Source organism: Sceloporus occidentalis, unplaced genomic scaffold (genome assembly GCF_023333645.1).
Source record: "Sceloporus occidentalis isolate IW3139 unplaced genomic scaffold, rSceOcc1.0.p SCAF_4, whole genome shotgun sequence".
Classification (NCBI taxonomy): Eukaryota; Metazoa; Chordata; class Lepidosauria; order Squamata; family Phrynosomatidae; genus Sceloporus; species Sceloporus occidentalis.
This window is the reverse complement of record NW_028316984.1, coordinates 104,302,967-104,330,918: the sequence shown is the minus strand read 5'-3', so window position 1 is coordinate 104,330,918 and position 27,952 is coordinate 104,302,967. Positions and strand designations below refer to the sequence as shown.

The 27,952-nt window shown below is 39.7% G+C and overlaps 1 protein-coding gene across 4 annotated transcripts in view; it reads left to right on the top strand.

Moving 5' to 3' along the window:
- The window catches only part of LOC149314445 (DENN domain-containing protein 2B-like), a 228,540-nt gene that overhangs the window by 91,642 nt on the left and 108,946 nt on the right, over positions 1-27,952 (top strand). For all 4 annotated transcript variants that reach the window (XM_089521130.1, XM_089521132.1, XM_089521129.1 and 1 more), the window contains one exon: positions 3,447-3,551. In XM_089521130.1, the coding sequence (XP_089377256.1) occupies positions 3,447-3,551 (105 nt within the window). The remainder of the gene's footprint in view (positions 1-3,446; positions 3,552-27,952) is intronic.

Genomic DNA, 27,952 nt, shown 5'->3' with positions numbered 1-27,952 from the left:
GATTGGATAGGATTGAAGGAGATTTAAACACCTTCAATGGGAGGATTACAAAACTTGAGGATGATGTTAAAAACTCGGACGAGAAAATGGAACTTCTTAATAAAGAGCAACAATACTGCCAAGACGAGATTTTAAGATTACAACTAAAACAAAGAGAAAACTGTTTAAAACTCCGTGGTCTCCCGGAAAAAATAAATGAAAATCTGTACACCTTCCTATGTCCCATATTGGCGAATTTCATTGGAGAATCTGAAGCTCATTTTCCCTGGGAGATTGACCGAGCATACAGGATCAATTCAAGAATAGCGAAATTAAAGAACCTTTCACGTGACGTGGTGATTTATTTTGTCCGTAGACAAACAAAAGACCTGATACTTCAACAAAGCTTTAAAACAAAGCTGATAATTGACGATAAAGAAATTATGGTGCTACGGGATGTCCCAGGGAAAATCTTAAAAAGAAGAAGGGACTACTTCTTTCTAACGGACCAACTAAAGGCACGAGGGATCCCTTTTAAATGGGAAGACATTGATGGGGTGGTTCTGACTTGGAGACAAAGAAAAATAAAACTGAACTCCATTGAAAAAGCAAGAGCCTTCTTAACGGAAATGAATAAGAATAATGACAGAGACGGAGATGAAGGGAGAGGGGAGAACAGGAGAGAAGATGTTGTGGAAGATAGGCTTAAAGCACCGAATGATTAAATAAGATGAAAGATTTTTAGTTAAAAATCGGATGAAATTTTCCTTTCTTTTTCTACCTTTCCCCTTTTTTTCCTCAAATTGTGAATGGTGATAAGGATATTACTAGGTCTAAAATTACCTCTAAGATACCGATAATCTTTTTAAAACTACTTATACTCTACTTAATCTGCTTATTAAATGTTTTAGACCCCTTTGGAATAAAAGTATATTTCCTCAAATGAGCCCCAACTGATCTGGCCTCTTTTTTGCGACATCTCTTTTTTTGGAGGAATCTTCCCCCTCCCTCACCCCTTCTCTTTTCCTACTCTCTTCTCTTTTACTAAATCTTCAAACATCTTAAAGATGAAATTCCTTTCATGGAATATCAAAGGCTTAAACTCCCCTCAGAAGAGAAAGAAAGAGTTTCACTACTTAGAAAAGAAAGGGACAGATATTGTTTGTCTTCAAGAAGTACGCTTGAGATCTAAAGATGTCAGATTGATTAAAAATAAAAAATTAGGGAAAGAATACACAGCTACCATTGATAAAAGTAAGAGAGGCATAATCATCTATGTTAAGGATCAATTTGAATCTAAAGAGATTTTTAAGGACAGGAATGGATGGTATTTAGGAACTGAAATTAATAAAGCGGGCGAAAGAATTTTGGTGGTGGGAGTGTATGGACCCCAAGAAAAAAAAAGGAAAATTTTTTAAAAATTTACAAGAAAAGCTATCAGAATATGATTACGAGAACATAATAGTGTTAGGAGATTTCAATGGTGTTATTGATCCCAAAGTTGATAGAAAATCAGAAAAGAAAATCAAATTAAACCAAGGAAAGTTACCCAAATCCTTCTTTGATTTCAAAGAAAATTTTGGCTTAGTGGATACTTGGAGACATTTTCATGATGATGAAAAAGGATATACTTTCTACTCGGATAGACATGAGTCGCTTTCAAGAATAGACCTGATTTTGTCAACGAATAATATAATTAGAGAAACTGAAAATATAGAAATTTTAAACAGAGAGATCTCAGATCACAATCCGATACTGTTAGTTTTAAAAGACTCAAGGAAGATCTTCAATTGGTTCCTGAATGAAGAACTGCTAAAGGATAAAAATGTGTTGAAGAAGGCAAAAGAAACAATTCAATTATATTTCAAACAAAACTTGAATGGAGCAACAAGCTTAGCCACTACATGGGATGCAGGCAAGGCGGTAATAAGAGGGTTTTTTACACAACAAAACATAGTTAGCCAAAGAGAAAAGAAGGGGAAAATCTCCTATCTAAATAACTTATTGAAGAATAAGGAAGAAGAATTATCCAAAAACCCGAAAGACAAAGAGACCCAAAAGGAAATTAAACTCCTGAAAAAACAATTAGAATTTGAGGCACTAAATGAAATTACCTATAAATTGAAATTGGCAAAACAAAAACAATTTGAACATGCAAACAAGGTCAGGAAATGGTTGGCCTATAGGGTGAGAAAGGAAAGGGAAAAGAGAACGATCAATAGAATAAGAAAAGGAGATAGGATACTAACTAGCCAAAAGGAAATCAAAGAGGAGTTTTGGAACTTTTTTAGTAAACTATATTCAAAACAGACACCTCAAGAACAAAAAGGGAACGAATTACTTGGGAAAGTTCAAATGGAAAAACTGACAGTAGATCAGCAAGCAATGCTGAATCAGCCAATAACTCAAAACGAAATTAGGGAGGCGATTAAACAATCTAAAGTGGGGAAAGCTCCTGGAAACGATGGGACTTACGGCCATTTTTTACAAAACCTTTATAGAGGAATTAACTGACCCTCTGCACCAGGTAATAAACGACATTCTGACGGGAGATATACCACCATCTTGGAGGGAGGCAGAGATTATACTAATTCCGAAAGTAGGCAAAGATGTCCAAGATCCCTCTAATTATAGACCGATCTCTCTTCTCAGTGTCGATTACAAACTCTTTGCAAACATTTTGGCAAAACGATTAAAAAAATGCTTGACTGATTTGATTGATAAGGATCAAAGAGGTTTCTTACCTAACAGATATATGAGAGATAACTCGAGGGTGTTAATTGACATTTTAGAATATTTTGAAAAACATAATGAAAAGAAATTAGGTCTTCTTTTTATAGATTTCGAAAAGGCTTTTGATTCGGTGAATTGGGACACTTTATTGGATATTTTGAATAAGATTGAATTTCCCTTTCTAGGGGAGCTAAGATGGCTCCCTTCTTGTTGCCTTTCTGTTAGCAGATGAAAACTTTTTTATTCAAACAGATGGTCATGACCTGACTAATAGGGCTTGCGGTTGTTGTCTCTGTTACACTGATTTTTTAAAATTGTTTGCCATGTTAATTGATTTGTTTTAGATGGTTTTGATTCTGCAGATATTTTAATTACATTGTAATGTTAACTTTTAGTAGGTCCTCTCTGCATTTTTATCTGTATTTGTTTTAATGTCTGTAAGTTGCTTTGAGTTCTATGTAGTATATAACATAGGGCTGTTTGACAGTGGAACACACTCCCTTGGAGTGTGGTAGAGTCTCCCTCCTTGGAAGTCTTTAAACAGAGGCTGGATGGCCATCTGATGGGTATGCATTGATTGAGAGTTCCTGCATGGCATGGGGTTGGACTGGATGGCCCTTGTGGTCTCTTCCAACTTTATGATTCTATGATTCTATAAGTGAATCCATGAATAAATAATGTAATAATTGTCCAGAGATTCAACAAGTGTGCTTGGGTTTCATTCTCTTCCCCAGGTTTCAAGATCCAGAGAGAGCAGAAATGACCATGACTGCCAACAAGAATGCCAGTGTCAGCAGGAGAGCTGGGGGAAGTAAGGTGTCTCGGGATACTCTAGATCGGTAAGTGCAGTGCAAAAATGTCACACTATTTTCTTGTTTGATGCCAGACCTCTTGCTTGATTTCCCCAGGAGCTGAAGTCAATTTGTGGCCAGTTAACCCTGGAAAGTGTGGACTAGTCAAGTATAAACTGAACTGCTGAGATAATTGCAGGCTTTATTTACATGTAACACTTCAAGTTCTAAGGATACTTGAGTTTTGACTGTTATGTTATGAATTTATTAGTTTTTATTATTTGAATTTGATTTTTATATATTCTATGTTATTCTTGTGTTGTACTATTAACATTTATGATATGCTTATAATAAACGTTTTTATTTTAAAAAGAAGAAGAAGCCAGTTTGTGATCATGTTCTACTATTTTGTGTTTCCAAAGCCTTGGGTAGAAAAGAATGTGTGCTGAGAAGAATGTGGTACTAGGAGACATCAAGACAGGGCTGGCATTAAGTATTGGAACCATTGGGCATCTACTGAGGTCTGCAACTAACAGGAAGATTATTGATGTCTGTCAGCTAATTTTCTGGATCCTCTCTACTCCTGTTTGCTTTGGCCTCTTCTGAGCAGAATGCGCCTAAAGGAAGGGGGCAAGTGAGTGGGTGGATGGGGCAGCCACAAGGGGTAGCCAGTTGACGGGCATAAAATTAGCATTATTGGAGCAGACCTTACTCAGTTGCAAATATTGAAGGCCAAACCTGAGAACTCTTTCTCTGTCCTGTCTGGTCCTTATAGAAAAGGGAGAGAACATGAGAAAAAAAGAAAACTGATCTGGGATTGAGAGAGCAATTTTTAAAAAGGTACTCAATAGGGATAAAAATAAAACTTCAGTTCTGTGAGGTTTAGCTGAGGCAGAATCTGGCCTCTTTGATGTGAATCTCAATATGTGTGCTGTGGTCCCTTCTGGTACTGTCTTGTGGCAACATTTTTTCTTGGAGCTTCTGTCAGGCTTTTTTGCTTTGCTATGCAGGGAAGGCTTGGCGAGGTTTTTCCTCCAGACTCCCAGAGTATCTTAAGCAGGGCTTTCCACAGGCCTTCCTTGTCCCTTAGGAGTTTCAATCTGTCTTGCATCAAGGAGATGAGGGCAGCCAGCACCTTTTTTTCTCCACCACAGGTATATTTCCACATTTCAGCTGAAACAACTGCTTCCTCCCACCCTAAGTGAGGCTGCATCTGTACTGCAGAAATAATCCAGTTTGATACCACTTTAACTGCCATGGCTCAGTGCTATGGAATTCTGGAAACTGTAGTTTGTTAAGCCATGTCAGTTAAAGCAATCTCAAATTAAATCGGGATTATTTCTGCAAGTGCAGATGCAGCCTGAGTTGGGAATAAACAGTTCAGTGATTTCTAAAATGGGCTCCCTTTTATCTGCTCTTCAGCTCTTTTTTAAAAGGTTTGTTCTTGGGGTGAGTGATTGACCAGGAGGTAGAAGAGAGTTTGCAGAAATACTCTGGGATCTTCTTCACACTTCCTTGGCTGATTGGTGTGTGTGTGTGTGTATGTGTGAGGAAAACCTCTTCAGGTTTTTCCCCTTCACTCTTGCCTGAGCATGTGTGTGTGTGCATTCCCACTTTTGTCCCTTGCTTTGCCTTAGCACTTTCAGCTCCACCAGCCAAAATAGGTGAGCTGCCATTGGATATTTTTCTTTTCCCATCTCACACAGCTGCTAGAAGCCTGAGTGGTGTGTCTGACCAGTTTGTGTTCTTGCTCAGAAGAGTGTCAAATAATTCAACTGTATTGTCTATGAATACTATCTGTAAATTCTAGTTGGTTCAAAATGTGGTGGCCTGACAATTGGTGGGAACCAGGTCTTGTACATATTTAGTCTCTGGGCACACTTCAAAATGTTGTTGTAAATTTTAGATCTCTAAATGGCTTGTGCTCAAGGTCTAAGGAACATTTGCACATAATGGTGCACTGGGTGGGAGAGGATGGGGGGGGGGGGCAGAAGTTGTTAATAGCCTTGAGAAGGGAGTTTCCATCAACACCAATGTTGACATTCCCTTTATTTGGCAAGTTAGTGACCAGAGCACATAACAGTTCCACATTTCAACAATTTCTGGTTTCTGACAGTGCTATAGTCTCTAACCTGTCAAATATGTTGGGGATTCATGTACAGACTCAATCAAAGGAAGAGGGAAGCCTTTTAGTATGACATCTCAGCACTCTTTGTTTCAATTCATCTACTTGGCTGACTTCTTGGAAAGCTGTGAAAAACAGTGCTGCCTGAGTCATTGGAAAAGTTCCTTCTTTTTCATTAGTCTCAACAGTGGAAGCACTCTAATATAGTTTTGGTTTAAAGCCTGAAGTGATTAATTCTGAACATATTTTCAACAAACAAAAATATCATTACAGAACACTCACACCAAGAAATCTGGTTACTTGTTTAATATGGAATTTGAGTAGAAGTACAGTACTACAAACAAAATGTAGTCAATACCTTTTGGGGTTTTCTTTACAATCAGTGGAATAAGGTTGCTATTTTCTTGCAGAAAGCTATATTCCTGTAACTGCCCTTTCTTCTAAAGAAGTTATTTAAATATGATTTGATGGTAGTGATCTGGAGATAATCATGTCTCTATATACCAATAATGTAACTTGTTCCCATCACCACTCATTTGCTAGCTGGTAATCCTTTTAGATTCATTTATCTAAAGGGTTAAGGAAAACATGCCATGGTGGAAATATTTGCACTTTGGGAAATGACTCTCACCAAAGACTGTCTATTTGAATATTTTCCTGCCCACAGTCAGCAGAAACAGAAGCAAAACCTGGCAAGCAAGTGAAAATATTAAGAAATTTGCCCATCTGTATTTGGTGGTTTAAGAGAAAACCTCAGTCAAAGTTGGCTTTATCCTGCTAATGCACTAAGCAAGAGTAAATTATAGCAGCCAGACATGGAGAGTCTTTTAAAAGAAATGTAATATTGATATTAAAGTTTTAGCATTTCAATAAATGTCATATCATATGAAAGACATTTGCTGAAACTGTTCTATACCCTTCGCAAGAGAAGCAAAGATAATTGGGGGGAGATCATACAATTTCATTATTTAATTGTAAGGAGCCGAGAGAGGAGGCAGCACATGAGTGAAATGTTAACACATAGGCCCAGTTTACACATTGCAATAAGGGATTCCAGCCTTTCATTTATGAGCAGTTTCCTGGTAGACACTGTCCAATAACCCCTGTTGCAAGCATGAACAAGCCACAAGCCTTCTATCTATGGCCTTTTGTCTTCACATCTGAAACCAGTAGTCTGGCTTCTCTCTTCCCTGATATACCAAGCTTTTAAATCAGCAATAAACGGTAGGTTGTTCTCTGTATTGACGTGTGACAGACAAACCAGAGTGCTATATTCAGACATCATAATAAGAAAAACATGGATGAAAGTTTTGTTATTTGTTCTTGCAATGGAGCAGCCAGGAAGGTGCTTTGTTCATGATATGCTAGAATTTTCAGTCATTGAGCTATAATGATGTCTGAACAGACTGTTATAATCATGTCCATCACCAAGCTCTATATATCTGATTTGAATGAGAAAGTATCTTGTTGCCTTTACTACCTGAGTGTTGTCATGATTTTTAAACTCATTCTTCACACCAGTAAATGATATACTTGATAGGAGCTACAGCTAGCTCTGTATCTCAGATGAGTCCTGGTTCTGGAAAAAAATGGGGGAAATAAAGGTGGCAGCAACAGCAGTAGCACTTCTCTATGATGCTGTTTTCCATATCCATATTTCATATTATGAGATATATACTTGAACACCCTGAGGTATACACCTAAGGAATATAATGTGTGTCATGATCCTTAGACTCTTCAGTAGAGAGAGACAAGTTAATAGAAAAGTGTTGTTGTTGTTGTTGTTGTGAACATGGTTACCTTACTCAGGGTGTTTTCTTTTCAAGATTTCTTCTGAGGACTTTTGCTATTGTCCTCTTCTGAAAATAAGTGTATGTGACTTGTCCAAGGTCTTGGTTTTCCATGGCCAAGCAGGATTTGAACCCTGGTCACTAGAATCATAATCCAACAGTCAAACTACACCATGCTGACTGCCCTGCCATTGTGTTGCTTTTATACAAAAAAGCTATAAAAGTACATATGTTATTAATATTTGGCTAGAAAGGGGATAGTTGCTTCTGCTGGATATGGATTTGTAGTTTGTTGTGGCACCAGAACTGTCTGGCAGAGGAGGCTAAATATTTCTCATAACTACAGAACCCCAAATTCCATAGCATTGAGCCATAGCTAAAGTGGTATATAACTGCATTATTTCTAGAGGGTAGATGCATCCTAGTTCTCAAGCAATGTAGGACTTTAATCACTATATTTAGTTGTGTTTGAAAAGGGACTGGAACCCAGTGCAGCTGCTTGACCATGACATACTCTGACTTCAGCCAAACCCAGTCCACAGTTTTGCTACAGAGTCCTGGACTACATTCTGTATTCTACAGCTTGTATAGAGCAATTGCCTTCACAGTCATTTCCTGCATTATGCAGCTCCTGACAAAATCCTGAAAGGAAAGATGCAAACCTAACCAGATCAAAGATATCTCTGAAGAAAATCTAAGTACTAATGGACACAAGTGTCCCTTTTTCAAACAGGTCAAAGGCAAGAAAAACAAATTGTTTAAAAGGACATCAGGCTTTCTGCCATTAGCACAGATTCTGTTTTGTTGTGTTGTTCCAAACATGAGCTCATTTTATTTGAAAGCCAAAATTAAATTGTTTACTGTTGGCTCTTTCTGTTTCTGAAGGGGCTTTCAAAAGAAGCTTCAAAGTATCCTGCAACTGCTTCATATAATTACTGTGTTCATGCCTACAGTAAAGGCCAAGTATACATCATTCAGTGGAAGCTAAGTGTCCAGCTTTTCATTTTGAACCATGAGAATAGAAACCTCCTCATCTGGCCATGGAGCATTTAGGCTTCTTGCTACAGGGAGTTCTGTTGCTTTTTTTTCTTCATCTATATGCAAGCCATTGACAGGGTTGTCTGTCTTGCTCTTGTGTGTAGCACCTTAAGGATCCAATATAGGGAGAGGTGGGATATAAATAATTATTATTATTATTATTATTATTATTATTATTATTATGTGATGAGATGAGTTGGATGAATCCAGAATCCTGAAGCCAAGTGAATTGATTCTGGGGACTCTTTCACACTACACAGTCATAGCATTATGACTGCATTTTAACTGCTGTGGTTCTATCCTATGGAATCCTAGAATTTATAATTTAGGGATGGACATTCTCAGCCAGGGAGCCCCTTTAATATTTCACCAAACTACATTCTTGATGTGGAATCATAGTGGCATGAAAGGGATAGGGGTTAGAAGACATTCAAGGAGAAATGGGCTTCCTCTGAATTACTCTCAGGTGAAACTGGATCAACCTAGTTTCATGATTTCATGGGAGGTTTGAACACAGGAGGAGATCTGGATAATTTATCTCCAAAATTATACTGTTCTGTCCAGCTTTAATAGAAGGAAAGTATCTTTTTGGAAGGAGTGGGAAGCTGTGGTAGTATGTACCTGGCACAACCAAGGAAGGATAATTCATATGGCCCTCTAGCCCAGTGCTATTAAAAGTGTTGGTTTCGGGACCAGTGCTGGTCCATGAGCTACTGGCTAGGAAGCTGTGGTGGTATATGACCTGACACAGCCAATAGAGAGTAGCTGTCCACAAGCTACTGGCTATGAGACTGGGCTCATTTTTCAAGAAGCTCAGCTGGAAAAAAAATCATTGTAATGAGTGGGCACAAATATGGTGTCACCTAGCATGCTAGGGAAAAATCCTTGCTGGTCCCACACATCAGCTAATTTAGGAACCACTACTCTAGTCTACTGGTAGCCTGAAGCCAGCCATGACAGGGTGCCACATTAGGGCGTCCGACAGTTCTTTTCTAGCTCACTGAAAAGTGTTCAGAGTGAATGGTGTTTTCAGTTTTACACAGTAACACTCCACCTAGAAGTTGGTACTAACTAGTTATAATTATTAACAATTCTTTCCCTTATCTGACCTGGTTGTTTCATTTAACATGTTCATTGTTAGTTATGAATAAAAGGTTTGCTGAAACATGTTGAAGTGCTGTTCTTTTTGTGATGTAGGAACCCATCCCTATTCTTTCCATGTTATTTCTACATCTATTACAAAATTTTCTGTTAAAGAAGTGATGCCTAGGAACACATCTACTTTGTTAACTGAGGCATATTTGCATTTCTAACTGTTTCTAAGTACTAGTTTGAGTTTTCACTATTCTTTGTGTAATTTCACTCTCTAGTACTCCTCTTCCTTTCTTTGCTCATCATGAATGGGCATCTCCACACGATGAGCATGATTAATAGTGCTAGGAAAGCCAGTAGTGCTTAGCTATAAACATGAATGTGTTCTAAACATATGGTCTTAATCAGGGAATAATAACTTTGGATGGACGGCTACAACATCTCACATTTCAGACCCATTTCTCCATTACTTTGACCATTGTGTAAACCTGGCATGGAACTATCAGATCATTACCTTACTGATGTGGAGATAATAGACTTTTTTGAGGCACTGTCTTATTGTTTCAGCTACAGTAGATAAATGGAAAGGTCAGGCAAGAGGAACGGAAGTTATTACCTTGTTTTAGACCAAAACAAAACTCAGCATGTTTTTTCAGGTGGTCAGAAATTCACTGGTTGTGGTGGAATCTGCAATGCAGTATGCTGACCAATTGACACTCCATTTTTTACCACTAGTTCCATTGTTTATGTCAAGAGGTCAACCTTTAATACAATTGCATTTCTGTTCACAAATGATTTAGTGGCTATATATACTGTTTTCTGAATAAGAATAGTAGCAAAAATAAAATATTGCAACAACAGACATACAAAGCTTCTGGATCAAAAGCCAAAAAGTGATCCTGGAGTCATGTGTATAGCCATTGCTCTCTGCCCCTCCTTCCTTATCCTGCTAATAATCACAGTCTTCTGCTTGAAATACCAAGGACCTGTAGGTCATTAGCTAGACATTGTGACCAAAAATTAATAGGAAAAGAAAACATGACTGGGCTTATTTTGGGATGAGTGGCAAAGAGGTTTATTATTTTAGCAAAGATTTTGATAATCAAAAACCAGCTGTATAGTGAGACAAAATAGAAGGTTTTTAAAAGGATGGGTTGAAAGTAGTTTGTCAGTCAACTGGAGGTCTCCGTTTCATGTTGTAAGGCATTGGTATTTGGAGGGAAAAAGCAGGCCAGTTTAATTGCTCTTCAGCTAAGAATTTATGGAAGAGATATTAAGTACAGTATTTGCACAAAATCTTTTTTTGTGCCAGTCAAGGGAGCCTGACCACCCTCTTCCTTCAAATGACACACATATCTATCTTCATCACAAAGTGCTAGCATTTTCTTTGACTTTCCCTTTATCCTGTCCTTCTGGTCTGTTTGTTTGTTTAAACATATGGGTTTTACAGTACAAATTCTATTTGCACAAATATATATTAAATAATCTATCATACCTGGTTTCCTGGGGGAACCTATCACATGTGCTTAGTGGTGTTGTTACAAACAATCAGCCAATCAGTATTTGTACTGCCCCTTCTTCTTTAAAGTGACAAAATCCATTCAGTCCTGTATGGAATCTTTAAGAGAAATGTGATAATAGCCTGCTTGGTTTACTTAAGAGCAGAGTGGATTCATAAACCTATTGCATGTTATAGTCGAACTCTCAATATCAGCCGAATATACATTGCATATGCCCTGGATTTCTATCTCCCCAACTTCTTGATTGTTCCCACATGAAGACCACATTCTGTGGAAACCAGCTGTCTTTGTTCAAAAAGAGTGGCCCCCAAATTCAGCTGCTAGGAGCCCCAACCACCCCAGAACTGATCTCAAAATTGAGATCAGCTGGAACCATGACAGGGGGGGACTTACCTCATGGGGAAAAGGGGGATGCTTTTTTATAAAACTGTGTAATGTTTTTGACAGACAAGTGCCCATTCCCACCAGATCATGAAGCAAAATAACAGACCCCCACCACAGCTGATCATACCTGAAGCACCTCACCCAAATGTTAATAGTGTCAACCTAGAAGGTGACATCTCCAATCTTTAGGGCTTGTCTGGACATGTCTGTCTTGGATATTCACCCCCCCCCAATTGCACCTGTACCTTTTGGATCAGGTTGTGCCCAAGGAACATATATTACTTGTGATAACCAGTATTAGGGTCTGAGGAGGCTAAGTGTGAACACAAAATAGAGCTAGACAGCTTCTTCGAATAGGCCAGGGGCCCAAGTGCCACTTCATTTCAAACACACACAGTAGAGTGTTTTACATATTGAAGAATTGTAGGGACATGTTTTAAACAAGCTTGCCACTTTTACTGTTACGCTCATGTGCTGACAAGAGACTCAACAATAACTTTGCAGTCCAACCTTTCTCTTACTTTGATAAAGTTATGTACACAACCTTGCCAGTGACTTAGACTTACTTGGCTTCTGAGACACCGACTTGACTTGATGACTAAAGACAAACCTGTTGACCTGTGGTTGATAGCCTGCTTTTCCCCCCTAGTATGATTCTTAGCCAGTTCCTTCCCAGAAACAAAAACAGATTTGTGAGGGAAGTCTGGCCATGTTTTGCACCGAGGGAAACATGAGAAGGCAGCCACAGGAAATAGTAATTGCATAATTCATTATTTTCTGTGGCTGCTTTCTTTCAGAACCTGGTCTACATAGGCTTGATTCATAAGTATGGAAGAACCTTTTCTGTAGAAGCAGCTGTTCTTTTATGGAGATGATGAGGTCGGCTGCTGGAGAGGGCTGTCAGCTTTCATCATTTGATACAACATTCCCAGGCAAAATAACAGCAGGCACTATGTTTCAGTGCAATTGAAAGTTGTCTGGTTTTTGTCTGGAGCAAAACAAATACCCAGGTGTATCACTAGATATTCCTGAAATCTGAAAAAGAAAATAGGGTCATATAGGTAGAGTCTGGAAAAGTTACTTTTCAAAACTGTAATTTTGAACCTGGCCATGTGGACTGAATATTCTGAGAGTGGTAGTCCAAACAAGTAATGCAAATAGATGTTAGGAAAGTTATGTATTTGCTTCTGAAGGCAGGTGGTCCATACCTTGTTCTCCTACCTTATGAATGTCTAATGATCCAAAATATCTGATGTGAGTTTGTTTTGAAAAATCTCCCTAGCCTCACAAGTGACAGCAGCCAACAAACTGTAGTTGGGATGGGGAGACGAGGAGCATGGTGAGAACATGTCATGCTCTTTGGATTCGGTAGATATTATGGAAGGGGGGGGGAAGAGGGGCAGTACTGCTGCTCTGATGTGAGCCTCATGACATCTATAATGCCTAGCTTCAGCTTGTAATAAATGGGAGCACCTCAATAATCCCTCCATACTTGGCCTGATTTGAATATATAATACAGAAAAATTCCACAAAGAAGTGCCTTATTATGGCTATTTCTGTTCTGTAAAACTGAAAAATAATGGTTTAAAATTATCTTGAAAATTGCTTTCATTTTTACTAGGACACTTCCAAAGAAAAACAATGTCAAATTCAAAAGCTCTGTTGAGACTTAAAAAAAAAATAGAAGTGAAAATTTTCCAACATTCATCATCTGTGCCTGCCTGTTTTTCATTCTTTCTTTCTTTCTTAAATGTAGATGGCAAGAAATTAGATCAATATTGCCAAAGGCATATTTGCAACATACATGGTCCTGATGTTTAGGAGGCACAGCCAGGACACATTTAATCTGATGGTTAGGAAGGGTGCCATAGCTGCAGCAGCATTGCTACACGGAACTTTTTCAGTGCTGTGTCATCCGGATGCAGCACTGGAGGTGCACCATGATGCTGCATGTCATCTGGAGTGGTGTGTGGCATCAGGGTGCCCTGGGGGCACCCTCAGTCATGTGGCATCAGGACACTATGCCCTTACTCTGCCCCCAAGCCGACCTTTCAGGCCAGTCTGGACAGGGCCTGACTCTGGATAATCAAGTTTGAATCCTGACTCAGCCATATAAACCCACTGGATGACCTTGGGCAGGTCACACTCTCTCAGCCTTAGAGGATGGCAATGACAAACCTCCTCTGAAGAAACTTGCCAAGAACACACCGTGATAGGTTTGCCTTAGGGATGCCATAAATCAGAAATGATTTGAAGGCACACAACAACAACACATTTAAAAACTTTGATCATTGCACTGCATGAATTTTGTATCTAAAAATTACTTCAAAGGAAGACAGGGATAGCCAACTTGCAACTGTCTATATAGGACTACCTCTAGTTCTGGTCTTGATGAAAAGTATGGCAGGAAGTTATCACATGACAGGAAGCTCTTTTAGTGCAAAATACACACCTGATACTTGATAGTAGATTATGTGTGTATGTGTGTTTTAAAAAAATCACACACACAATTTTACAATCTGGCTTAAACAGTCCATGACTTAACAGTCCATGACATTCCGACCGTGTGGTCTCGAAAACTTGCATTTTGACCATGTTAACCAAAACACAGAATGAGTTCATAAATTATATTGAAATAGGAAAACAGGACAGCAAATGACCCTTTATTTGGTTTCTGCTTTAACATGTAAAATGCAGAGTTGTGCCTCTCACTTGTGTGGAGATTTGTGAGCCTCAGGTAGCTCACATTATTATTATTAGTAGTAGTATTAGCCTTTATTTATAAAGCGCTGTAAATTTACACAGCGCTGTACATACAATCTTTTAATTAGATGGTTCCCTGCCCTCAGGCTTACAATCTAAAAAGACATGACACAAAAGGAGAAGGGAGTGGTGGTGGGGAAGGGGATGAGGTCCTGCAGTTCTTCTCTACCTCTGAGGCCTGGACCAAGGCAGATGGACTGGAGGGAGGACTTGGCTTCTTGGAGCTAGCCTGCCTCTCTCTCCCTCAAGATGCTGGCTGAAGGGAGGGCTTGTCTTCTTTCAGGCAGGTCTGGTGGAGCTAGTTTCCCTCCCTCAAGATGGTGGCTGAAGGGAGGGCTTGTCTTCTTCTAGGCAGGTCTGGTGGAGCTAGCCTGCCTCCCTCAAGATAGTGGATGAAGGGAGGGCTTCATGGAACACTTTGCAGGTGAGATAAATGAGCTGGATTCCCAGTGTTAACAATAAGAGTCGGGAAAGGAGAAATGTGAGTGACTAATCCTTTAGCATAATATGTGAGCCAACTAACCTTGCCTTAGTAGAATTAGGTAGTTCCAGTTAATATGACTGCTATACCTACATTATGACAACTTCCTTACCCTGGAAATGCAGTTGGCTCACAGTGTTCAACGTTCTATATGAACACATATTTTAGGTTTAAATGTAGTTTCCCTTCCTGACCCCAGTGGTCCACCAAGGCAGATCACTTTTGTCATAGAAGCTTTTGAATTTAGGCCAAAGGTGTAAACATAGCCATAGCACTTCAGTTTACACATCCTAATCCAGGAACAAGAACATTGAGATATCTCTTCTAGTGTCCTTTGTTGTAAACTGGTTAGATCTGCAGAATGAAAAGATCTGTGAACATAGGGGCTATCCAGACTGGCCTGAAAGGTCGGCCTGTGGGTGGAGTCAGGGTGCAGCGTCCTAATGACGTAGGCCCTAACTCCTCTCAGGGCACTATGATGCCGCATGCCACTCCAGATGGCACGCGCCATCATGACACACCTCCGGTGCTACATCCACATGATGCAGCACCGAAGGGGCACCATACAACCACACTGCTGCGGCTGTGGTTCCCTTTGGAGGGTGCAAAAAGGAGCTTCAAAGGCTGGATTGGGGCCACAGTGTGAGGTTGCCAGGAAGGGGGCGGTCTGTATAGCCCCTATAACATTCTTTTAGTCTTCAGGGTGGCTTCAGCTACTTGGGTACTAGCTTGGCTTCTCCTGACCAGCTGCAGATTTCAAAAACGGCTTGAGTGTTGGCAAGGTATCTGTCTGCATTCATGTTGTCTACTTGCATACAGTGCTTGGCTTTTGCTTATGTGTATGTTAAATCACCTGCTGCATTTCCTTGTACTCGCTCTTTTAGTTCTCTAGATTGTCTATGACCTAAAATACATTTTGGGAAAGCTGTTTGCGATTACAATCCCTAAATTCTTGAATCATCTGAAGTATTCTGGGAATTGTAGTTTTTCCCAAATAACTTTACAAAGCACTGACGTAGCTTCACAAAACGCAGACCCCTGAAAATATATGGATGCAATTATTTTTATTCATATATATTACTCTTCTCTCCTTTGAAAGAAGAAAAAAACAACAACCACTCTACTTGTATTGGCATCTTGACAAATACCAGTTCTGTAGAATTGACTGCACTCTCTGTGTCATTTTTCCCCCAGACCATTACATATCCAGATGTTTTGGATTGTAGTTCCCATAATGCCTAACCCAATGGCTGCTCTGATTTTTTTTTTTTTTTTTTTTTTTTGGCAGTTATAATCTGTTTTTATTTGGAGGCAGAAACATGTGGGAGCCAGTTTGTAGTGATTTGAACATTAGACTAAACGCTGGAGACAAGGATTTGACTACCCACCCAGCCATGGAAACCCACACTCTCTCAGCCTAAGAGAGCAAAAGCAATCCTCTCTGAACAAATCTTGCCAAGAAAAACCTGTGATAGGATCATCTTAGAGTCACCATAAGAAGAAAATGACTTCAAGGCATACAACAAGTGAACAGTGTGAATAGCTCTTCTCTTTGACTTTATACAGCTGGTGAACAGAGTCAGACACATCACCCTAGTGAACATTCTTGTTATTCGAAGAAACTGTATTTTCAGTACATTCCCTTCATCCTCCCCCTCTCCCCTTTGTATTCATCCATATACATTTGAGTCCCACACAATTCTTGAAAGCTTTCTTTGAAAAAGAATGTGAAGCCTTTTTCTTTGTTTTTCAGGTGTCCACAAAAAAGGCTCTTGCTTTTATTAAACAAATAAAAGCTGTTTATCAAACTAATATGATCTTAAATGAACTGGTCCATCTGTTACTTGACTGAAGACATGAAGTTTCTTTTGAAAGAATTGTGGCATTTTCTAAAAGGCTTTTTCTTCACCCAGGAAAACAATAAAAAGAATTGTCAGGGACAGTTCATAGATCAGGAATGGCGAGTGCGAAAACATTGGAGTGAAAGAAAAGATAGGAAGTTAACCAGAGTTTTGAGTGCAAGCTGCAAAGCTCCACTCATTATTACAAAAGTGGGATAAGTACAGTGATTTTTTAAAATATAATAATTCCATGAGAGTTTTACATACTATCTAACGGTCAAATCTGTTATTAATTGGATCTCCCCCTGCCCCCATTGCCTTAAATCTAATAATTTTGAAAAATAGAATTGGAGTAAGAAGAGAGCAGGAAGCCTTTCGTTATGTGTGTCTCATTATATACCATTGTTTCCGAGTTCTTTGACAGAGAGCAAAGGTAAACATTGCTTACCTTTACTCTCTGTCAAAGAACAAAGCTATTCTCTCTTTCTGTTACTCTTTTTTTTAAAAAACTCCCATTTGCAAAAAAAGGTCATTTGGATTCACAGTCAGATGATTCAGTACCTATGTCTGATCCACACAACAATTTAGCTTAAAAGGATCTTACTCTTTCCCTCTTTCCAGGCATCATGATGTGTCTTAACACATCTAGTGATCAGTTCAAGTGTGTTGCAATCCCAAAGGAGCAGAGTTCCACAGGGAGAAGATGTCAGGGATTTGAAGGGTTAAAACACAGCACACAGGGAAATGCTTGATGTTTGTGTGAGCATTCAGCAGAGTGGCAAGGCTGATCAGCACAGCTGAAGCTCATTGGCTCAAGGACACTTCAGTGTCCAAGTGCACGTAGCCATGGATGATGAAACATGTGTCTGGATTGCACAGGTGACACATGACATGGTTACACACCTGAACTCACTGGGTTTGGGAGACCACATGGTCTGGAGACTATATAAGCCCAGGGGTTGCAAGGGTGGGTGTGTAGAAGGAGTTGGATTGGTATGGTTTGGAGTTTTAGAGATCTGGTTTTGTATTATAGCACTGTGAATAAAGAGCACTTTGGGGACTTTGTTTCTCTGGTGGTTTATCAGAAGAAGCTACAGCATCGGTTTGCTGTGTGTCACCAGAGGTTCCTGCATTGCTGCAGTTCCTGGAAGACATCCAGTTGCTGTCATCCCAACTTGGACTTTGGAGCCACGCTTCTGCTTCTGGAAATTGCCAGCTCTGCTACAAGGGTCTGATTTAACCCCAGGATTCGTTTGAGTTGCTGACAGTGGTTGTTGGACCCCAGGAGTTGCGCTGACAGGAGAGGGTCTAAATATGCTGAATTTAGATGGAAGCGCACCCTGTTGGTTTGCAAGTCCTTAATGTCACTTAATTGGATTGTAGCAATTTTCCGGGAAGATAGGAGAAATATTTACAATGTAAATAAAACAATCTCACATATGCTTCTGGGTGTGTAGGTTGTTTAAACAGATCGTGCTTGGTGATCTTGTGTTTGGTGATCTTTCACCTGGAAGAGATTATACTAAATATCCTTTGCTCTGAGGAAATGCATAGGTGAATACAGGCAGTTAACAAAGTCTCTGACAAAGAAGCTTCTTTTTACAGTCTTTTTAAATGTTTGCTCAGCCACGCTTTTTCTTCCATGTTCTCTGTCTAACTGGATGTTTTAAGTAGCATTAGCATTGGGAGGCTGGTGAAAGAAGGCTGAAGAAACAGACTTCTAGTGTCAGGTTGCAGGAGTGTACCTGCAGCAAACAATGCAATAGAAGTTCTGCTCTAGCTGATCATACTGTAGTTGTGTGTGCCTGCCTACAACAGACAAAGTACATAGCATCTCCAGAATCCCTTACGGAGCATGTTAAATGCTAAACCAGACAGGAGGAAAAAAAAAAAAGGGGGGGGGGGAAGCCTGGCTCACCAGCTATGCCATCATGTCAATGTGTCAGGACATAAGGAGCAGTGCAGGCTAAGGACCATTTCCAATAGTCTCTTTGAAATTCAGATTTTTTTTCTTTACTTATGGAAGGCTTATCTGACCTGGTTGTCTCATTTTACATGTGCATACTGTTAGTTTTGGATACAAAGTTTGCTCAAGCATGTTGAACTGTTCTTTTTGTGATGTGGGAACCTCTCCCTATTCTTTCCATCTTATTTCTGTTAAATGGCTGCAGACTGAGTTCAAAGAGCCAAAGTAGTTTGCACTCAATTAACTCAAGGGAGAGACTAGAGGAGGGTGTGAGTCTTGCCCTTCACAGAAGGCTCTGGAGAAAGCAAACTGATGTAGTCCTCCTAGGTTGTGTGTCCTTCCTCACTCATAGCTTTTGCCATCTTGACTACACTCTGATTTTTCTTGGGAAGATGTGTCCCAGTTTTCATCTGTTAAAAGTTGGAGGGTGTGTGAACTATGAGAGTCAACATGGGTCGCATTCTCACAGGGGAATTTGCCCTGGGTGGAACTGGGTCGAATTTTTTAAGCCGGTACCAAATCTCCCCGGAAAGAAGTTCCCACTACCCTTTACCTTGATCGATGCAATTTGCCCTGCTGAAGTTCCCATTTGCAGTAGCGCTTTAAAATGGAGCCTCCTTTACTGCTTAAGTTAGAGGGAGTAGATAATCGCTACAGATAGCACACGTACTTGTTCTATGATAAGGTCAAAGTAAACAAGGCCTTCCTGCATCACTTTATTAGAAGATCTTTATATAGAATTTGGCAGAAATATAAGCCTTACATGACTAGAAAAACACTATTGTGGGTCTCCACAAATGAGGCTTTTTTTCAAAGGGAAGAAATTATAAAAGGGAAATGGACAACCTATAAGGACATTTTGCTAAAAGACCAGGAAGGGAATCTTAAAATGAAATCACGAGAGTAATGGTCCAAAAAAGGTTTTAGATATTACTGGTACTCTTATAGACAATTAAAATGGATAAGAAATTATTTGGGATAGAATTAGAGGAATCAGAGCTGGAAAAAATACTATTAGGGGAGGATACCAAAAATATCTCAAAACTTTATAAGGAATTACTGAAACTGGAAATGGAACCAGAAATGATCAAAGAATATATGATAAAATGGGCTAAAGAGTGTGGGGAAAATATTGAATTAGAAGAGTGGGAAAGATGTTGGCAGAGGAGACTCAAATATACTGTATATACTCATGTATAAGTCTAGAAATTTTAGTCAAAAAATTGACCCCAAAAACCTAGGTCGACTTATCCACGGGTCAATGTAAATACTATTTTTAACTCTTATTAAAAAGGAAACCATCCCCTGGCGAAAGGCAAGAGTACAATCTGTCTTGGAAGCACTGACCTCCCTCTACTCTCTCTTCCATCCAGCCTCTAGTGTGAGCCAAAACAGTTATGCCTGCCATAATTTTGTAGGTTCTTTGGCATTGTTTTCCTTTGCTTCATCATTTAGGTCTTTTGTTGCATGAACCTAAGTTTTACCCTTGACTTATCCAAGGGTCATATCAAAATCCATAATTTTGCCCCCCAAACCTGCAGTCGTCTTATACATGAGGTCGACTTATAGTCAAGTATATACGGTACTGTGAATATGAACTTAAGGGAACAATTTTATAAAATGCAATTTAGATGGTACATGATTCTGGACAGGATTGTACATATGTATAAAAATTCCAGTGATCGATGCTGGAAGTGTGGTACCGAGAGTGGTACATGGATGCACTGCTAGTGGCTCTGTACTAAGGCTAAATGTTACTGGGGTGCCATACAAAAAGCAATCAAAGATATTTTACATATTGAATTCAAGAAGATTCCAAAAATATTTTTGTTCGGTAGGATAGATACAAATTTGGAAAAACAATATGGGAAGATTTTATTTTATATGTTAACAACTGCCAGAACAGTTTATGCTAAAAACTGGAAAAATCAAAATATTCCAACCATATTAGACTGGATCTGGAAATTATATGATTTGCTAAAGAATGATAAACTAACATGTCTAATTAAATCTAAATCAATAGAAAAATATAAAGAAGAATGGGCCCCAGTGATGGACTTTCTGGAAAAGTTTTGGATTCCAAAGAAGATGGATATCAATCTTGGGGAAGAGGGGGAATAAATTTTGTATTTAATTCATTAACCCAATATTGACTATTGATACATTGTTAAACTTTTACTGATGAGTAAGAAAAGTTTTCGTTCTCTCTTTGTTTCTCATTTTTATATATGTCGACAGAACATTTAAAGATTTGGATAGATACAAGATAGCGAAAATAATTGTCATGAGAATTAGATAATTGGATAATTGATATTGTGGGGGAAAAACATTAAATTAATTTTTTCCAATCAAAAAATAGAGGGAAATTAGATTCAGCTGAAAAGATAAATGTGGAATTTTACAGACAGAATTAATCACAAGAGTAAGGTGGATAGAAAACAATACATTCTTCACTAAAGTTTGGGAGGTCGTGATTTCTATATATGCGTTCTTGGTGTATGTCTGTAACAATGTTTGTTTGTTTGTGTATGTTTTAATATACATTTCAAATAAAGAATAATTAAAAAAAATAAAATGGAGCCTCCTTTGTTGTCAATCAAATTCACTTCCGCTTTCGTCAAAGGTGACATGTCCTACAACCATTGGCCAACAGAATGAGTGCTTTCCCCCTCCTTTAAAAAAAAAACCTGGCAGCAGCGTTCACATATTCTGTCAACTTGTGTGTGTGTGTGCATGTGCTGTGTGCCTTCAGGTCATTTCAGATTCCCTCCCCTTCGCATCCTCTGCTTTCCCCCTGTTTGCCATCCCAGAATGCCATCTTTCCTTCTCTCCTCCTTTGCATCCTCTACTTTCCCTCTGTTTCTCACACATATGTAGCACAGGCATTCACACATTGTATCAAATTGCCAAATTGAAATGGATACATATGTAGCACAAGCATTCTGTTACACACAAAAAAAATTAATTTAAAAAATGCCACTTGCAAAGTGACGTTACGTGCCAGCAGCAAGCAAATGAAAGGGAAATGTAGCACAAGCCTACATATTCTATCAATATGTGTCACTCTGTAGCACAAGCATTCACATAACCTGTTAAAAATAAAAATTACCAAGAGAGAGAGAGAGAGAGAAAGCCGGTACGAGAGGGAAGGCATGTTTCTCCCCACTGCCCACCCTCTGACCTAAATCCCTCCCCTGAACTTGACTTAACCATGACCGGCGCCAAGTTCATATTTGCCGACAGCAGGGAAGAAACGGGTTTTCCAAAAAGAAAGAGGAAATAATCCACTTTCGGAAAATCCGCTCTAAGGGGGATTTGCCCTTGATCTGGTGTGCAAAACCCTGATCCGGGTGTGTAAAAACCGGCGCCAGTGGGAACTTCCCACTTTTAATCCGGGTTACAATTTGGTGCAAAAGGTAGTCATGGTGTAGTACTTTGAGCATAAGACTAGGACAATGAAGATCAGTGTTGGATTCCCTGCTCAGCCCCAGAAAACCCTGTGATAGGTTTGCCTTAGGGTCACCATAAGTTGGAAATGACTTGAAGGCACACAACAACAATGACAAATATTGCACTATGCAGGAGAAACATTGTCTGTACCTCCACACCCTGCTACTGCATACCTACAGAAAACGTGTACTATGTTCCAAACCCTCCACACCCTGCCACTATATACCTACAGAAAATATGGACCGTGCATCCAAACCCTGTGTCAACACAAGGCACCCAGTGTGGTTGGTCTCAGGAGGATTGGGAAACACCAAACAAAAAGCAAACAAAAACAATGCACAAAGCAACACACTCGTTCCCCTCCCTCCTGAACTTTCCTAATTCCTGGCTTGAAAAGATCTGTTTTTTTGACTGGCTAGAGAACTATTACAGGGAAGAGGGTGAGGCCCTGAATAATGAACCTTTGTGCACAGTTTCATTTTCCAGTAAATTACCTTAACAGGCATGTACACGCCTAGACAATGGCAACTTTATTGTTATCCGGTGTCTAGAGCAGGGGTGGGAATCATGTGGTACTCCAGACTGCTGTTCTCAACATCCCCAGTGAACTTAGTCAGCAGTGAGGAATACTGGGAGCTACAGTCCAGCAACATCTAGAGATAGTTCTCATCCTTGTAGAGATGTAAAGGACTAGAGGAAAATGTGGGTGTTAATCACAGTCTTCATTTACTCAGATATATGGGCAAACAGTAAAGAGTTGTTTTTTAAAGTTACTGCCTTTTTTTTTTTTTTTGGCCAACTGAGCATGTATGGTGTATCTTTTAAAAGGGACTTATGTTGCAGTAATCCTACACATACATACTTTAGACTGACTTCTGAGTAGACATGCAAATTAAATCCTTTGTTTACCCTGCCTGAAACCCATCTGATTTACACTGCATCACAGGAGGTTGTTGCATACAATCGATCTATCTAACCCTGTATTGTCAATGCTGAGTGACTGTAGCTCTCCAGGTTTCAGCCAGGATTCTTTACTTCCACTGTGGAGATCTCTTTCTTTGGAGGTTTTCAAAAAGAGGCTAGATAGCTACCTGTGGGGGATGTTCTAGCTGGATTTCCGCATTGAGTGATGGGGGTAAAATTGATGGCTTATGGGGCACCTTCCAGTTCTATTATTCTGTATCCCTGGGGGTTTTCCATCCAAATACGAACCAGACATAACCCTGCTTAACTTTCAAAATCAGATGAGATCAGGTCTATTCAGGTTAGATTGCAGTTATTGTAATCTTGCTTGTGAGCTAGATAATATAAACCCAAAGTATGTGTGCTGATCCTTGATTCTGTTCTATATATTTTGAAATTCACATTTCATGTTCTGAGATAGGATTGTCCTGTCAGCTACATTCAGTGTGCTAAAATCCCTTGCTCAGGTCTCTTATACCTCCTGTGCCAATTCTGGAACACAACATCTCGGTAAAACATATATTAAGATACATTTAAAGCAGTGATTCCCAAACTTTGATCCTCCAGGTTTTTGGACTTTCACTCCCAGAAGCCCCAGCCAGCTTGATCAACAGTCAGGAGTTCTGGGAGGTGAAGTCCAAAATATCTGGAGGAACACAGTTTCATAGAGTCATAGAATGATAGAGTTGGAATAGACCGCAAGGGCCATCCAATCCAACCCTCTGCCATTCAGGAAATCCCAATCAAAGCATCCCTGACAGATGGCCATCCAGCCTCTGTTTAAAGACCTCTAAGAAATCAGACTCCACTACATTCCGAGGGAGTTTGTTACACTGTTGAACAGCCCTTACTGTCAGGAAGGTACTCCTAATGTTGAGGTGGAATCTCTTTTCCTGTAGCTTGCATCCATTGCTCTGGGTCTCTGGAGCAGCAGAAAACAAGTTAGCTCCCTCCTCAGTATGACACCCCTTCAAGTATTTAAACAGGGCTATCATATCACCACTTAACCTTCTCTTCTCCAGGCTAAACATCCCCAACTCCCTAAGTTCTTCCTCATAGGACATGGTTTCCAGACCCTTCACCATTTTAGTTGCCCTCCTTTGGACACACTCCAGTTTCTCAATATCCTTTTTTAATTGTGGTGTTCAGAACTGGACACAATATTCCAAGTGGGGCCTGACCAGAATAGAGTTTGGGAACCACTGATTTAAGATAACACCAAATCTCAGTCATGGTTTAAGTGGCCTAGCAGCAGCTCTGAAGCAAAAAAGTTATATATTTTTTAAAATAAATGGAAAAGGGGTGGGGGGGGGGAGACCCAGGAAAGTACTAATATCATAAAAGAAAAGCCCAGTGACCTGAAAGAAGAAGATAAACCACAGAGGATGAGGCATTCCTCTTTATTTACTTATCTTAATTTACTGCCAGTACCTGGCTCAACTGCTGAGGAAATCCCCCTCACTAATGAGATCTGAAAATTTAGATAATGATCCATTATATAACTCAGTTCACAGAAGATTACTGAGTTCATTCACATGTCATCTGTACTAGTTTTTTCCCTTGGAGTTGATTCCCCCCCCCCCCCATTCAAGAATTGGTTTTGTCTTCTCTTCCTTAGAATGGAAGCCTAGTGAATCAAGTTCTACAGGTATCAAAATTTAATACCTTTATTAGGTCAAATAAATCATCACAAAGAAGTGAGAAAACTTTCAGTATCACCAGAATTCTTTCAGATTGGGTGTTAAACAAACAAAATTGGGAGTGGAGGAAGCCAGGACTTATGGGAATGGCCCAGATTCTTCAGTCTAACAAATCTCAGGCTCTGCCAGTAGCTTTGGTGACCAAGAAACATTATGATAGATTCTCTTTCTGAAAACACAAGAACCAGAAGTTATGGACCTATGAAGAGCTGGATCAGACCACAGGATCAGTACTGGTTCAGAGCACAGTACTGAATCAATACTAGATTGTACAAACTTTTGGGAGACAAGCAACTCTGGCGGCTGAATTGATGCATTTTGACATTGCTTTAACTGTCATAGCTCCATCCTAAGGAATCCTGGCATTTGTAGTTTATTGTTATTGGACTCTCTGAAAGAGAAGGCTAAATATCTCACAAAACTAACTAAAACTTCCATAGTAGTAACAATGGGATAAATTTGTGTTTTTGTATTAACACTGATTTTATTCTGCCACAAATAGGAAAAAAATGATTTGGGAAACAATTTCCCATTTCATATGTGAAATGGGAAACAAAACTGAAAGTAGGTTTAAAAAATGTTTAACTGTAAAAGGCAAAAGCCAAGAGATAAGTGTTAAAAGTCACACCATCACCATTTGTATATGTGACTTGGGTTAGAGAAAAAGCTATTTTTGTTTGATGCATTTTATTATTTGAGTCAATCAGTTTCACTTTAGATTTTTTTTCAAAAAATGTTTCAATTGCTGAGATTCAATGTTGATATCCAGTTTGTTGTTGTTAACTGCCTTCGTGTCAATCTCGACCCATGGTGACCCTGTGGATGAGACATCTCCAGACCCCCTGTTTTCTACTGCTCTGTGCAGCTCCTGCAAACTCATATTTATGGTCTCTTTAATAAAGTCCATCCATCTAGCATGTGGCCTTCCTCTTTTTTTACTTCTCTAACAATACTTCCCTAACATTATTGTCTTTTCCAGTGATTCATGCCTTCTCATGATGTGTCCAACATATGACAGTATAAGTCTTGTTATCTTGGCTTCTAGGGATATTTATGGCTTGGTCTGCTCTAGGACCTATTTGTTTGTCTTTTTGGCTGTCCATGGGATCCTCAGCACTCTTCACTAGCACTATATCTCAAATGAATTGATTTTCCTCCTATCTTCTTCCTTGTCTGTCCAGCTCTCACATCTATACATGGTAATAGGGAATACAATGGCTTGTATGATTTTGACTTTTGTGCAGAGTTGTATGTCTTTGCATTTTAGGATCTTTTCTAATTCTTTTATAGCCACACTCCCCATTCTTAATCTTCTTCTGATTTCCTGGCTGTAGTCCCTGTTCTGATCAATGTTTGATCCCAGATATGAGAACTTTTTTATTATTTCTATTTCCTCATTATCTAGTTTGAATGTGTGTAAGTTCTTTGTAGTCATTTTGTTTTGTTTTGTTTTGTTTATATTCAACAGTAAGCCTGCTTTTTCACTTCCTTCTTTGATCTTCCATAGTCGTTGTTCTAGGTTTGTGAGGTTTTCTGCTAGTTCTATGGTATCGTCAGCATATCTCAGATGGTTGATATTTCTTCCTCCTATTTTCACTCCTGCCTCTTCCATGTACAAGCCTGTTTTCTTTACAATATGTTCTGCATATAAGTTGAATAGGTAGGATGATAGGATGCAGCCTTGTCTGACTCCTTTGCCAGTCGGGAACCATTCTGTTTCTCCATGTTCTGTCCTGACAGTAGCCTCTTGTCCTGAGTACAGATTCCTCATCAAGACTATCAGATGTGTTGGCACTCCCATGTCTTTAAGGGCATTCCATAGCCTTTCATGATCTATGCAGTCAAAGGCTTTGGTGTAGCAAAGATTTTCTTTTGGAACTCTCTGCTATGCTGCGTTAGCCATCGTATATTTGCAATGTGATCCCTGGTGCCTCTTCCTTTCCTGAACCCTGCTTGGCCCTCTAGGATTTTTCTCTTCATGTATGATTGAAGCTTATGTTGCAGAATTTTGAGTATGATTTTGTTAGCATGAGAGATGAGTGCTATAGTTGCTGCAGTCTCCCGTGTCACCTTTTTTGTGGATGGGGATGTATATTGATCAGTTCTAATCTGTTGGCCATGATTTTGTTTTCCATATCTGTTGACATATGTTGGTTAGTACCAGAGTTGACTCTGTAAGCGTGGATTGCAACACTTGTATTGGAATATCATCTGTTCCTGGAGTCTTGTTTTTTGCCATTTCCTTTATTATAATAAATAATAAATAATAAACTGTTTATTTATAGCCCACTTTTCCTGGCAGATCAAAGCAGGTTACAACAAGGGTACTACACAATGTACAATTTGCAAACAGTATCCATATAAAAATCACAACAATACATCAAATTATTAAAAACAGGGTAAAAAATTACAAGATTAAAACCACAACAATAACTAGCTTAAAGTGCTGGTGCAACAGGGAGAGAGCAGATATCATAGCGTCTGGGGGAAAGCCTATTGGAAGAGGAAGGTTTTCAGCTTCTTCCTGAACAGGTCCAGGGAGGTAACCGAGCGGAGCTCACCGGGAAGAGAGTTCCAAAGCTGCGGGGCCGAGATAGAAAACGCCCTCTGTGCAGTCACGGAATATCACGAGTCAGGAACCCTCAGCAGTTGCTTCCCAGCCGACCTGAGAGCGCGGGGCGGATTATATGGGGAGAGGCGGTCCTCCAAGTACCCTGGGCCCAAGCCACTTAGGGATTTATAGGTAATAACCAACACCTTGTATTGCGCCCGGAAGCGAATGGGCAGCCAATGTAGATCTTGTAGGACAGGTGTTATATGGCTGGTCCTGGGGCATCCAGTGACCAACCTCGCTGCCATATTCTGCACTAATTAAAGCTTCCGGGTTTGGTACAAGGGTTGCCCCATGTAGAGCGCGTTACAGAAATCCAACCGAGAGGTCACCAGAGCCCAAGTAGGGTCGCAGCTGGCGTATCAGCCGAAGCTGATAACAGGTGCTCCTGACTGTCACATCCACCTGAGATGTAAGGTGGAGCGACGAGTCCAGAAGCACTCCCAGGCTGTGAACTGAGCTTCAGGGGGAGCGTGACCCCATTCAGGACAGGTGGACAAATCTCCATCCCTGGGCAGCTTCCACTTCAGTTTTTAGAATTTGGGGTATTGGGATATTCGGTACCACTATCCAATAAAGTTCATTGTATGAGCTGAGTAGAAAATTCAAATCTTGCCTCAACCATAAACTAACTGTCCAGTTTTTCATGTCATGACAAGTCATTATATGGTTTGTTGAAATCTGAATTTTTGTGACATGTGAATCTGCTTCTGCTAACCAGCTGT